Genomic DNA, 15099 nt, shown 5'->3' with positions numbered 1-15099 from the left:
TTTGTGAGAAAATATTTTCGAAATGTTCATTTGAACCTGCACTGAAATATTGTTTAAATATGTACTTTCATGGAAAATACTTTTAACACTATGGATTAACAAAGAAAAGGAACAGAACAACTTACAAATAAGGTTCCCCTGATCTTTTATTCATACATCAACCATCTTTAGAGGACTAATTTACAGGATTATCCCCCAAAATTAGCTAATGGGCATTTTGCAGCCTTATTATATGCAGATGATATAGTGACAATATCAACTGAACTAAAATGAACTCTGTGGATTCTAGATCAGGGATGTCAAACTTGATTTCATTGAGGGCCGCATTAGGGTTTTATTTGACCTTGGGGTTGGGGGTTGGGGGGCATGGCCAAGGTGGGCATGGTCAGCTTGACATCACTCATGTCAGGGGTGCCTGTGGTGGCCCGAGCAATCTGCCAGTGGAAACAGGCTCCCAAGCTCTGTTTTTAGCTGTGACAGCCTCCTACAACCCTTTGCCATCAAAAATGGAGCTTGGGAGGGCTCCGCGTGGCCTTCCCAAACTCCATTTTTGCTGGCAGAGGCGCTGTGGGCCAGTTCTTCGCTGTTTCCAGGTCAGATCCACAGGCAAGACCTAAGCACCTCATGGGCCAGATTTGGCCCGTGGGCCTTGAGTTTGACACCCTTGCTCTAGATGCTTACTATTCTGAAGAAGAACTTGAGATCAACTGTAATAAAAACAAAATTTTAATTTCTGCAAAGTGACGTAGAGACCATACCTATTGGTTATAAAGCCAGACAAAAATATAGTTCTTTAAACATTTGGGCATAGTCTTTCATCATTTTATACCAAATATAATATAATGGTAGGTATACTATTTTCTACTTCTTCAGAATGGTACAGCATAGACCAACAGCATTAAAGCATACAGCTTCTGTTTGATGCTCAGTTGTGACCATCCTTCGGAAAGGATTCAGTCCAAATTTTTAAGGACTATATTTCAAATATATGACTAATGTGGTGCAGGAGAAGGTTTAAAGATGGGCACACTGCTTGTACTGCTGCCCAGGGGTTAAAGTTACTGTATTTTTCAGAAATACAGTACAAAATTGCAACACTATAGACTTTCCAGAGCGGTAATTCTGATAATCGGTACTAACTGTACTTAAGTATAAAATATAAATATTTTATATTTATAAAAAATATAAAATATAAATATAAAGCCAAACTGGATTGATCTGCTCTATCCAGAAAGTGTTCCTCCCTCTTTTAAGTGTAGGAAGTTAGCACCCACACCTCTCCTAGAAAATTGAAATATCCTAGGAAATATTAAAAAGGCAGAATATTTCTTCTAAAAAGAGTAGAAACTCACCTCAGAAACAGAAACTCATCCCCACCTTTGTTAATGGGTGGGCCATTAAGGCCTGGGCCAGAATACTTTACATAACAAAGATCTCCAGGTAAAGCTATAGCAATTGCCAAAAGCCTTTTTCAGTGCATCATCATCCAGCAAGGCTCAACCAAGCCTGGAACTCAGGACAGCCTACAGAGTTGCCCCTGCATGGCCTCATGGGAGTCTGACAACCAATCAGAATACAAACTCCAATTCAAATCCCAACAACAATTATAAAACCCAGGCACTCTCAGCACCTCAGCCCTTTTTGATCTCTTCCTTCAACTTGAAGCATGTGATCATCCTTCCTTTTCACTCTGGAGCTCCAGGCCATGTGGTCCTGTCCACCATTAAACCTTCCAAACAGCCTCCATTTTTCCAGTGTCTTTTTCCCCACTTGGAACTCAACCCAGAAGGATATGTCTTCCAACATAAGGCCAGCCAAAATCAAGTAACTAACTCTAAATTTCAAAAAGCACCAACATTAGCATATTTTAATGTTTTCCTGACAGCTGTTCTTGAGAGCAAATATGAAACAATCAACAAACACAAGATCATCTCTTGCAGAGAAGAATTTATTATATCCATACCTCATATTATTTTATACTGCTTACTCGATAAAGATGAAGGGCCTGCTTTATAACTCAAATTCTGGGCAAAGTACCAGGCAATTCTGAAGTATTTTATGTAGAATTAGTTTAATACACCAGACCACTATCATTTCCTTGAACACAATTAAATCATGTTATAATTGTTGCTGTGATTGCCTCAATGACTTAGCTATAATTTTATGTTGTGTTATTTTAGTCAAAATAAAACTGTTTTTCAATTATTTGACTACATATAGAATTCTGGTCAGTGATTGTAATAAAAGTTATGTTGTTGATGATTATTCTTGTATCAAATAAAAGTTACCTCTGGTTCAGTCTTTTATTTATAACACTGACCAGTTACATGCCAGTTTGAGCATTTCTGAGAAAAGGTTTTATTAAAGTATTTGAGGGATGGATTCTTTCAAAGCAGAAAAAAAAATCAGTCATTTTGTTTTCAATTAAAAACTTCAATAAATGGAACCATTACAATACAAAGGCTATCTGTTTGTTATCTGTCAAGTAGGTCCAATATATATCTGCAATCAAATTTTCTTTACAAAACAGAAGAGGTTTATATGTAAGAAGTTATTTATTCTCTTTACACATGTCTATGCTATTTCAGAACTGGAATTGTAACATACTAAAAGAGGAGGCAATGTTTGAATAGCTTTGTTTGATCAGCTGGATAGTTTTACAGCACTATTATGTACAGAACACTGTTCTTGCTCTCCCAGCAAGCTTAGGGCCAAGCATCTGGCAATGCTGAAACTTTGATGATATCACTGCCTCACAAAAGCTGGTTAGAGTTGAAAGTTACAAGAACACAAATCACAAAGAACAATGACAGCCCAAACAAAGCCTGACAAGAGAAAGGAGTGATTTGTAAACAAAAGAATTATGTTGTTTAATTAATATCTTATGCTCTTGTTGATAGATGATCACTGCTATTCAGGTATCTTCTTAAGTTGGGATAACTAGAGATGTGGTTTATTAAATATTAACCAATTCACCAAAATCAGAGGCAGCCTGGTAGCAGCTTTTCCAGCGAACACATTTTATTAAAAGGTGTAAGCTTTCCTGAGCTGCACAGTGACTTGACTGATAAAGGATGTTAATTGTGAGGAGGCAGGTAGGACATGGAAAGAGAGGAGAAGACAGGTTAATGATGCAAGACAATTTCCTTGTGTGTCCAATCAACCTTGGCCAATAAAGAATTCTATTCTATTCTATTCTATTCTATTCTATTCTATTCTATTCTATTCTATTCTATTCTATTCTATTCTATTCTATTCTATTCTATACTATACTATACTATACTATACTATACTATACTATGAAACCTGATGATTTGCAGGGTTAATATAAACCTGCATGATGCCAGTTGAAAGTTGTTAGAACTGCCCTGAATGAAAACTAGATAAAACAGAAATTGCAGAGAATCAAAGGAAATAGTTCAGGAACTGTACACTGATATATTTGTTCAGAACACAAATCAGTACTGATATAAGTCCAGTAGAGTGATATTAATTCCTCTGAGCCCTCAAATATTGCTGCAGTCATGAATATTACATATTTATTTTAGATAGAAATTAAAAGATTAGATGGGCTGACAATGGAATTATTTTTCGTTAATACAAATACTAAGTTTCAATTTGTCTACTAGAAACCAGGAGATTGTGAGTTCTAGTGGCATCTTAGGCAAGAATTGGCTGAGTGATTTTGAGCCAGTGACTGTCTCAGTTCAATTCACCTCACAGGGTTGATATTGTGGGGAAAATAGGAGGAGGAAGGAACATTAAGTGTGTTGCCTTGAATTATTTATTTAAAAAGGTAGCATTTAAAAAGGTGAAGATAAACAATTGTTGCGAAGGAAGCTTGCATGTCAGGATGCAGGCTGAGTCCCACTGCTCTTCTGAGACATAACTCCTAGACAGATATAAAGTTAGATGACCCCCGTCTCTCCATCTTCTGGGGATTAGCAAAGAGTTGGTTCTTTTAAACAAAGGGGAGAACTTTGCAGATATCCATGAATTAATACAGGAGGAGCATATTGTCAAATGCTGGGAAAGAAATAGGGAGCTGTTCAAAATATGGCAAATGAGGAACAGATGGGCATTTCAGCTTTAACTCTTAAGCAAAGCCTTAGTCCATTAGTCTTACAGAATGCATGAAAAGAAAATTTAAACACCTCTAAGAAGCCTCATCTTGACAGGTTTCTTATTTTTCATTAACAAATTAAAATGACATTTTTTTATTTAGTTTTTGAGATTCTATAATTTAAGTTCTTCTTTTGGATTAATGAGATGCTACATGAATGTTGCTTCCTTGGTCAAGGGTCACCATGATGATATGACAATGGAACTTTCTATTTGAGTGTTCTGTCTGAACCCTCAACTGTGGTTAATCTGAAATGTGATTGGACAACTGTTTTAAATAATTTAATAGTTTAACACAAAAACTAAAATATCCATTTTCAAATAACACAATTAGTTGTGGTTGTAGAAACAAAAGCTTCCCATTGAAACTAGTTTGGGTGATCCATCAGATTCATAGTTTAGGAATCTGCACTCTTCTATTTTAAGCTATTTGTAGCCTTAATAGATGGAAGCAAGCACTAAAAAACCTGAATCTATCATGAAATTATAGTTTAGACACAACTGTCCAAATAAGAAAACAATTTACTTTTTCTTCCAATAATTTAAAGTGACATATTTCCTATATTAAATATATAGCATATCACATTTGATGCTTTTATACTTACTACTCCCCACCAAAGTGCATCAGCATAGCTGCTAAATTCATGATCGCCCGAGTCATTCACAGCATCTTTTTCAGCCAAATACACAAAATATGAAGAAAAAATCAAGCCCAGAAAGCCAATATACAGAGTAGTTATCAATTCCTGAAAGAACAAAAAAGAATCAATTAGTGAATAATTAATCATATAGGGCTGATGGTTAACCTTTTCATCATCCCGTGCTGAAAGTGTGCACATGCATACGCATGTGTGCATGCACCCAATGCAATGCACACGCGCCCCCCACACTCCTGTGCATGTGCGCGTGACCTCCCCATGCTCCTCCCCATGCGCTTGCGTGGCAGATACTTGACAATCAGCTGGCTGGCACACACATGCGCAGTGGAACTGAGCTGGGGCGACGGCTTGCATGCTGGCAGAAATAGCTCTGCGTACCACTTCTGCCATGTGTGCCATAAGTTCACCATCATGGATTTAGGGAATTCTGCTGTCTTCAGAAGCCATTTTGAAAAAATAATACTTGATCCCCAAGTTCATACTTCAGTGGGCTTATTATTTTCCAGTAGTACTATTTTAGTAACATCCAGACAGAGGAAATTTTAAGCGGCAGAAAGCCTAATTCTGAAAAGCTAACAGCTCAATCTAAAAGCCCTCCATGTGAAAAGTTTCTAATTTGTGCTGAAGGAAGCTTAAATTTAAATTAATTCATATCAATATTAGATGAAAAAAAAATCTTATAAATTCTACATAATTTTGAAAGTTATCATCCTCATTTTATTTATTGGCTTCAATCTATTCCTCAAATTGAAACAAAATGTTTGCTAAGCAAAATGATCCTAGGTTAGCATGCGGAGTAAACAACATTTGCTGATTAAGACTAATTGTGAAAAGCATCATGGAAATAGGCATGGATGAAACTTGAATTTCAACAAACTATAGTGTTGAATTGTAACAAATGTAACAACTAAACCTGACATTCAATTAAAGAACACTTAATTATATGAGTGTTAATTCATTGATTAAATCTGCATGTGAATAAAACAACACTTCTGGTTGGAAAAGCACATATCTTTTACTCAAGGTATACAGTATGTAGCATGTTATATAAGACAGAAGTAGAAATTACTTTAAAGTCAGATCTAGTCATTGGCAGTTGGAAGAGCTTTGAAATATTTTTTTTAAAAAATATAGGAACTGCTTCCTGATTTATCAAAAAACTTTTTAATAAAATTTATCAAAATATTTTGCATTTCAAAATGATTGTATCTAATCAGTGGTGAGATTCAAAATTTTTTTACTACCAGTTCTGTGGGCATGGCTTGGTGGACGTGGCTTGGCTTGGTGGGCATGGCAGGGGAAAGATACTCTAAAATCTCCATTCCCACTCGACTCCAAGGGAAGGATACTGTAAAATCTCCATTCTCTCCCCATTCCACTAACCTGTTTTCCAGCTCTGTTCTCCTGTGCAGGGCAACAAAAGACCCAGCCGATCAGCTGAGACTTGGGAGGCAGAAAATAGATGGGGGCAGGGCCAGTCAGAGATGGTATTTGCTAGTTTTCTGAACTACTAAAAATTTCCGCTACCGGTTCTCCAGAACTAGTCAGAACCTGCTGAATACCATCTCTGTATCAAATATGTACTTAGAAGTTATTTTAATAATGTAATCTCAGACCCATCATCCACTGGGAGTTTCAGGGGAAAAAAGTTTGCATATATTCCATCTTTCTACAAAGTACTAGACTGACCACACTGAGATGTTCTTTTCTAATTCATCGAACCAAGATATGCACAAGACTATTGCATCTTAATGTAAATATTTTGCTCCACCCTTTGCCACAATCTACAATTAGACAAGAAACCCCTAATTTTCCAGTTTCCATTCCTTCCAGACTGGGAAAATATAACTATCAGTTTCAAATATGTTCAGAATATTAATGGCCAAACCACATATCATTTTTACTCTAGAGTAAACATAGTTAATCCAGCTGGAAACCTTCATGAAGTAGGGTGTGACTCGAGTTCTTTGTCCTATATTTTTCTTCTAATCCAACCAGAAACCTTAATGAATGGGGTGTGACTCTAATTCTTTGTCCCATACTAAGGTCATGATCTAGATCAGCCCTTTCACATTTCAATTAATACAGTCAAGAAGGGAATCACTGAAATAAATCAATATCTTGTTTCGGCAAATCTAGTGACAAAATCAACCAACTTGTTTTGGGAACACAGTGGCATAAACGTTTTAAATATTCCTTTTCCAAACTCTACCAATCTAAATCACAAAAAATCCATGCTGTGTTTCCTGTACAGGTGGTCCTTGACTTACGACCACAATTGAACCCAAAATTTCTGTTGCTAAGTGAGACATTTGTTAAGTGAGGTTTCCCTAGTTTGCCACCTTTCTTGCTACAGTTGTTAAGTGCAGTTGTAAAATTAGTAACACAGTTGTTAAGTGAATATGGCTTCCTCATTGACCACAAAAGGGGACCACATGAACCCAGAACACGTCATGTGAGTCAGTTGTCAAGCATCTAAATTTTGATCATGTGACCATGGGATATTGCAGTGGTCGTAAGCATGAAAAACAGTTATATGCCATTTTTTTCAGTGCTGTGGTAACTTTGAATGGTCACTAAATGAACTGTTGTGGGTTGAGTGCAATGTGCAATGAAAATAAAATATACGGTTGCTAACTACCAGCCTATGCACTGAATTGGGTAATTCAGAACAGACTTTCATTTACCCATAGAGGAACAAATGCAGGGGTGGGCTGTTAGGGGTTCACCTGGGTTCAAGTGGACCCGTTGCTAACATTATGGCTGGTTTGGCGAACCACCAAATCCCACCCCTGGCTGGCCCTTCTCATCTCGCCCTTCCCCTCCCACCCAGGAGTCTCCATGCAGCCCATTTTGGATGTGAGGTAAGTGCAGGGCCCACACGGAGGCTCGGGGAGAGGCAAAAAAATAGGCCTCCTGGAAGTTTCAGAAGTCTGGAAATGGGCTTGTTTCCAGCCTCTGGAGAGCCTCCGGAGCCCAGGTGAGGCTGTTTTCGCCCTCACAGAGGCTTGAGGAAAGCCTCCGGAGCCTGGGGGAAATGCCCCCCTGCACTGTGGTGCAGGAGGCCAACTAGGCCACGGCCACCATGACCACGCCCACCCAGCAACCGGGCAGAAGACCCATTGCTGAAATTTTTGAAGCCCACCCCTGAACAAATGGATCTGAATAAACTTCACCTCAGCTCTGGATTTCTACAAAACCAAGTCAAAGATGTATGTATGTATGTATGTATGTATGTACCTATTCCAAGATCTCATGTAAATGTATATGACTCTTTACCTATATTTTATCTGTATATCAACTGTAAAATAGATCCAGCTAAGAGATAATAAATGACCCAGTCAAATCCAAATAATTTTGCAGTCAAGTGAGATTTGAATTTTATATTTAGGCTTGAATTAAATATGGCAGTTACATTTTCTCATAGTTGAGACAAAACAAGAAGCCCTGGGTAAACTATTTTCTGTTCAAGTGAAGCTCATAATTAAATGATTCTGCCTTGTTTATTAATACTATTATAATTCCATGTTTACTATTTTAAAGATGTGGAGACACATCATGGTTACGTAGGAGAATAGGTCCAATTGTTATCTATAAATACACAAACACACAGACACATCAAAGGATTGCATTTACTTTAAAAATGTATAAATCTGTGATACTCTTTAATAATACAATCATAGACGTAGAACAAATCTATTATGGGACATAAGCCTATTAATTCAGCATATATTCAACTAAAATTACAAGAGTTCATATTACGTTATTTTCTGGCCAGATTTCACTTACGTCAACTTAGGTGGTCCTCAACTTACAAACATTCATTTAGTAAACGTTACTATACTAATTACTTACTATTGGTACTACTGAGTCTTGGAGAAGACTTTAGTCTTCTCCGGAGTTCAGAACTACAGTTTCGTCTGCAGACTTTCCAATCCATGTTGGGAAGTCAAAGAAGGCGTAAGCAAAGCTAGAACATCACTTCCTGGCTTTAATCCATGTAATTTGTTGGAATGACACAGAGGTGTATTCAGCAGGTGCTGACCAGTTCTGGAGAACCGGTAGTAGAAATTTTGAATAGTTTGGAGAACCGGCAAATACCACCTCTGACTGGCCCCGCCCCCATCTATTCTCTGCCTCCCGAGTCCCAACTGATTGGCTGGATCTTCTTTGGTTTCCCTGCACAGGAGAATGGAGCTGGAAAGCAGGTTAGTGGGGTGGGGAGGGAGTGGGATTTTGTAGTAACCTTCCCCCTGGAGTGGGGTGGGAATGGAGATTTTACAGTATCCTTCCCCTGCCACGCCTATCAAGCCATGCCCACCAAGCCACACCACACCCACCAAGCCAGCCCATAGAACCAGTAGTTAAAAAAAATTGAATCCCACCAGTGGAATGACACATCTGGGTACTCCAAAACTAATGTGAATCTAGATTCCCAACAATAAAGAAAGAAATACTCACAAATTCCCATCTTTGCATACCTGTCTATGTATGAACACTACAGAACCCAACAGTCTCCATGTGCCGCCCTGCCGATCTACATGAAGCATGCGCAGAATCTGCAGAAACCGGATACCTCTGGGGAAGGGGCGGGAGTGTTTAATCAAAGAAAAAGAAAGGAAACAAATTAAAATACAGTTTTGAAGTAGAAGTCTGATTATGGAAAAGAAAAAAAAAACCTACAGGGAATGATATATGTTTAGGACTATAGAGGTAGTCCTCACTTAACGATCATTAACACCATTCAAATTTGTGAAAAAGGTTACTTACGACTGCTGTAGCCTCCCTGTATTCATGTAATTGTGATCGGTATATTTGACAATTGATTTCCACTTATGATGTTTGCAGCATCCTACATTTATGCAATCACTATTTGTGACTTTCCCAGCTGGCTTCTGACAAGCAAAGTCAATGGGGAAGCTAGCAGGAGGTCACAAGTTCATGTGATGTCTCGCTTAATGACTGTGGGAGATTAGCTTAATGAGCATGGCAAAACATGATCATTAAAATTGGGTGCAGTCAAGTTGATGCCTCACTTGATGAACACACCACTTAAAGATTGAATCTTCCAGGCTCTACTGAGATCTCAAGTTGAGCATTACCTGTATAAAATTACAGTTAACATATTTACCTGATAGCCGAGGTGGCAAAAACCTGACCTTTTGAACCAACACATAGTACTATCATGGAGGCAACAACTACAATAAGATCTGGAAATTAAAAACAGATAAACAAATAAATATAGGTTAGAAAGTTTATGCACCTTACACATATTTAGATTTTATGCTAAAATACTTTACTTCTATTAGGTGGTATGTGTTCAGTACCCATTGATAATTAATATTCGATTATACAAATTTGCCTTGCTATTACTTTCCTCTTGCTTTGCTTGTATTTTTATAAAGACTTCGTGCACAGTCACATATTTGCTATTGTATTAAAGACTGTAAAAAAAGACTTTTATAAAGATGTCATGCACAGTAATATATTTGCTAAGATGTACAGGAGGTTTCAAGGCAATATATGTTTTAAATATTTTTTTAAATAAGGCAGTGTGTTAGTTTCCAGTATCCTTTGAACTTTTACATGGCTGCTACATATGATAAAATGTTTTTTCCCCTGTGTCACAACATTGATTGTTGTATGATTTATCTATTTCTACAATTATGGACAGAGTTATGTACCATCTGTAAAACATTTTGCACCAATTATCTCTTCCTCATATATTTTCTTGAGAACATTTATTACTTAATCTTGCAACACTGTGGTGGAGCAAGGATGAATTCTTTGAAAAAAATAACAAAGATAGGAATGTCCTTTGATCAATGTGGTCAAGGAAAGAAAAGCAAGGAAAGAACCACCTCCAAAAGATGAAGCAATTTCATCTTCCCACCTGCACTTTTTATTTGAGAAAAAGATACACTCTCTTGTGAGGAACAAACACTGCATATGCTCATTCTGAAATCATACAGGCTATATAGAGTCTGTAAACGTTATGGAGCCATTTCCGGAAAATTTCCCAATGGAAATTCAATTTACTGCTACTCTGGAATAGTTCACAAGGGCCCTCCATCATTCAGAATAATATTTATTTTATTTTATTGCATTTGTATCCATCCATCTCACATAGTGATAGTATAGTTACTACTGACTAATATACTCTTTGGGGATTGAAATATTAACTTCTAGATCACTCTTCTGGGAACATAGAGCTACAATAACTGGTTCCATCATTTTATGAATATAGGGATAAGTAATCTTTTTAAATGTTATCATTTCTGTCTTTATCGGGATATCAGGAGCTACATTGTGAGGTTTTGTATGATTAGAACAAAATGTTGGAACAGGGTCAAAAACTGAATGTGATTTGATATTTTCCTACCACATTAAAAATCACAATTTAATAAAATCCCTGGAAAGTTTTGAAGGACCTTGTCCTCCTGGTTATAGAAGTACCCTAGCAAGAAAAGAATGGAAAGAACAATTGCCGTGCCCACTCTCCTTGACTGATTGCCCACAACCAGTGTTCAACATCTCAAATAAGCTTTCATTAGAATAATTTTCTTACTAATACTTCTTTCGGTTTTCTATCATGATCATACATCAAATCTATACATGTGATTAGTCTGTAATTCAAAACAGAGACAATCACCGGTTCTTAGATAATGAAGCACAATATTTTCTGTTTTTTAATTTAAAATAAATCATAGTATACAAAACCACACATACTCACCAATGATAGAAATGGGTTTTCTAGCAAAACGAAGCCTTCCCCAGAAGCCAACATATTTACTGCGGCATCCTGAAGACCACAATCGAACCACATATTCAGTTCCAAAAAATACCACTAATACAATTTCCTAGAGGAAACAGATAGGGAGCCTGATTAATTTAATATGCCTTTAATGCTTTTCATATGCTATTTGGAGAAAATGGAATATCAGGTCTGGGAGTCTTAAAATAAATTGTAACAATCATCTCCCACTATGGTGTCCCTCCTGATTGGAGATTCAGATAGCTGTAGCCCCCGCCCATCTAAGGAATACCAGTTGCAGAATGATAATCTTCAACAACAATCCATAATATAATTAAAAATTAAAACGTTGTTTTATACTTAGTCACATTTTATTATCATATCTTGAAAAATATATGCCGGAAAAACATAAAAAGGCCTTCAAGGACAATTCTGTGCATGTAAAGTCCAAAATTAATAAAGTTTAATAGTATCTTAGAATTAAGTTAAAACTACACCTTAAATTTCAATTTTTAAAGTCATATTAAAAAAACCTACAAATGCAACAAAAATTACATTTTTGTATACCAATTGTTCAATTCATTGGAAAATGTTTTAAAAACTAAAGCTTCTAGTGGAAATTATGTCAAAAAGAATAAGCAAAATTTTGACAGAATAATAAAGTAGCTTATATTTTCTTCTTTTACATTCATGTTTTTATTTAGTAAAATATTTATCAGTGAATTGTTGTATAAACTTGTATATAGATACTTAGAACCACTATTAGCACTGTAACTAAATGTTTGACTTTCCTATGTCCTTTTCACTACATATATAAGTGGAAAAGTAGGTTCTACACTGCATGAAAATACCTAATGTGCAAATAAAAAAGCCACCTGGCCATTTCTTTAAAAAGAAATAACATCAGAATGTTTATACATAAATCATACTATAGTTATTCTGCAAAAAAACCTTTTTTCAAACTAAGAAAATATTTGACAACTACAATTAATTGACTCTGAGAAAGAGAAAATAACAAGGTATAGTGCATCAAAACTCACTACATCAAAACTCCCCACATGCAATTAGAATTTAATATTGTAACAAGGGTAGGAAAATAGAAACAAGCAAGGGTGCCTTTATTTATGGGTGCCTTTAGACGTGTGGGTTTGTGGAATAAGGGAATAGCATGGGGGAAATATGCATAAGAGCTCTGGGTTTTTAAAGAGCCTCTATGATTTGCTGGATAACAGGAACACTGACAAATATGCAAATGTGTGCTGCCCTAAAGACAATGAAACAGACATACAGTCAATGGTTACTGTCATCCAGTTCGTTGCATGACATGTAGACAAGCTTAGAAAACATTGATTGTTCTATAAACTCCTGCAATTGGAAAGAAGGACCAGTCAGCTTACACCAAGACACATTTTTCACTCCTGACATTTTGATAAAGGCATATTGACCTAAATGAGACCCATGTTATTCTGGAAACATCAGAGGTGAAAGGGCACAAGCTGTTCTTCATGGTCATACACAAAAATGCCAGGTAACTATTAGCAACTGGCAAATTCCACTCCCCAACCCTTGGCTTGGTGACACACAAGTGTTGTATAAGCCCAATAAATCCACTGCAGGAGGAGGAGGAGGCTGATTGTTTGTTGCTATATTTAGAGACAGCTGTCAGAATAGCTACTTAGAGGCTAAACCCTCTGCTGTTTAAACTTACAATAAAATGTGAATATCATTAGAAAGGCAAATAAGCAATTCTTAGCGAATTACTTCACTAAACCCTGCATACCATTTCTCAACAAACTGGGATTTCAGTAGTTTCAATATGAAAGAGGCAAACAACAACAACAACAACTTGTATGCTACCCAACTCTCAATGAATCTTGATGGCTCAAATAATAATACATCAAATAAATTACAACCAAATCAATAAAGGATAAAGGATAAAAAGAAAAGATGGCAAGGGTGATGAAGAGAGAGATCTTGTTCTCTCTCACCAAAGCCCTGGGGGAAGAGCCACCAAGAAGACGGGCTTCCAATGATGACATTGTTTAATTAAAGGATCCCAGAATGTGCCAAGCTGCAGGACTGAATTGGCTACATGTTATAGGAGACAGGTGGTCCTTCATGGGATTGAATGCCATGTAAGGCATGCACACTAAGGGCTTCTTTCTTTTTCACAATTATTATCCGGCAACAACAACTTCAAATTTAGCTATGTTATCTGGTTAGAGTTAGGCTGATATTCTTCTTATCAGATATTCACATTTATATTGCATTTTTAAAAAATGAAACTTAATTTCTTTCGGAAAGCGAAGAGATATAAATGCTCAGCTGGGCTTTCTGTACATAATCCAATGTTCGACCTTTATAAACCTTAGTAAGACCACACTTATAAGCCTTAGAAAGACCACATTTGAAATACTGCATTCAGTTCTGGTCACCACAATATAAAAAGGATGTTGAGACTCTGGAAAGAGCATAGAGAAGACAAAAATGATTAGGGGGCTGGAGGCTAAAACAGCCTACAGGATTTCAGTACATCTAGTCTAATGAAAAGAACGACCAAGGGAAACGTGATAGCAACATTCCACTATTTGAAGGATTCCTACAAAGACAAGGGAATCAAACTATTTTCCAAAGCACCAAAAGGCTAGATGAGAAAGCAAGGAGAGAAGCAACTGAGAAGAACTAGAACTAAGGAGAAAATTCTTGCCCACAGAAACTGTGGTTGCTCCATTACTAGAGGCTTTCAAAAAGAGACTGGGTAATCATTTATCTGAAATAATATAGGGTCTCTTGTATAGGGGGTTGGACTAGAAAACCTCCAATCTATTATTCTATGTTCTATGTTCTACATTTGTTGGATCACATTGAGGCTGGAGTTGAAAGCATACATAACAAGGAACCTACTGATCCAAGAAAAGAGAATAAGTGATCACGCAGTTACAGAAGGTCAACTACTACAACCTGGTACACCCAGGACTATCTTTAAAGACAATTCAGAAAATAGGACAGAATACAGAGACTCAATTATTTTAGGGACTAGTTGATCAACATCTGGATAAACTCCAGTTTAAGTGCCAGATATGCTAGTGGACTTTTGGCCTCAGGTTAAAATGTTAGTGCAATTCTGGTGAAAGACCAGAATGGATTTGGGACTGGTTGTTTGAAGGATCATCCAAACCCATAAACTTGCTTGAGCTCTTATCAGTATAAGAGTTCCTCCTCAAAATCCATAGGTAAGATTTCCCATGCCTATTTTTGTCTGGAAGAAGTTAAGTCTGTTTAGGAAAAATTCTTGTCATTCTGGAATTTCCTACTACACGATAAGTGCATGTTCTCTACCTGACCATTTTAAAAATATTTTAAAAGACTTAGATATATCTTTTGGTTTTAAAAACGCATATGTCCATTTGTAATGTGTAGTTTTACTCCTGTTGCTTTTAAAAATACATTATTGCATTTGTTAGTTTATATGTTATATGTTTATTCATTAAACAGTTTATCTTAAAAATTGCTTCAAGGTGGCTTTAAAATCAGCAAAAAATATTTGAAGAAATATATATATAT

The 15099-nt window shown here is 36.6% G+C and overlaps 1 protein-coding gene across 1 annotated transcript in view; it reads right to left on the bottom strand.

Annotated features, from left to right (window-relative positions):
- KCNQ1 (potassium voltage-gated channel subfamily Q member 1) overlaps nucleotides 1–15099 on the bottom strand; it is a 378292-nt gene that overhangs the window by 273514 nt on the left and 89679 nt on the right. Inside the window, exons 3-6 of the mRNA XM_026706550.2 lie at nucleotides 11515–11641; nucleotides 9913–9991; nucleotides 9263–9359; nucleotides 4728–4868 (exon numbers count right to left, since the gene is read on the bottom strand). Of these exons, the coding sequence (XP_026562335.1) occupies nucleotides 4728–4868; nucleotides 9263–9359; nucleotides 9913–9991; nucleotides 11515–11641 (444 nt within the window). The remainder of the gene's footprint in view (nucleotides 1–4727; nucleotides 4869–9262; nucleotides 9360–9912; nucleotides 9992–11514; nucleotides 11642–15099) is intronic.

The sequence above is a fragment of the Pseudonaja textilis genome, chromosome 1 (assembly GCF_049901715.1).
Source record: "Pseudonaja textilis isolate UNSWEBS1 chromosome 1, rPseTex1.2, whole genome shotgun sequence".
Taxonomy (NCBI): Eukaryota; Metazoa; Chordata; class Lepidosauria; order Squamata; family Elapidae; genus Pseudonaja; species Pseudonaja textilis.
The sequence above is the reverse complement of the archived record's forward strand: the minus strand, read 5'-3'. Positions and strand labels throughout refer to the sequence as shown.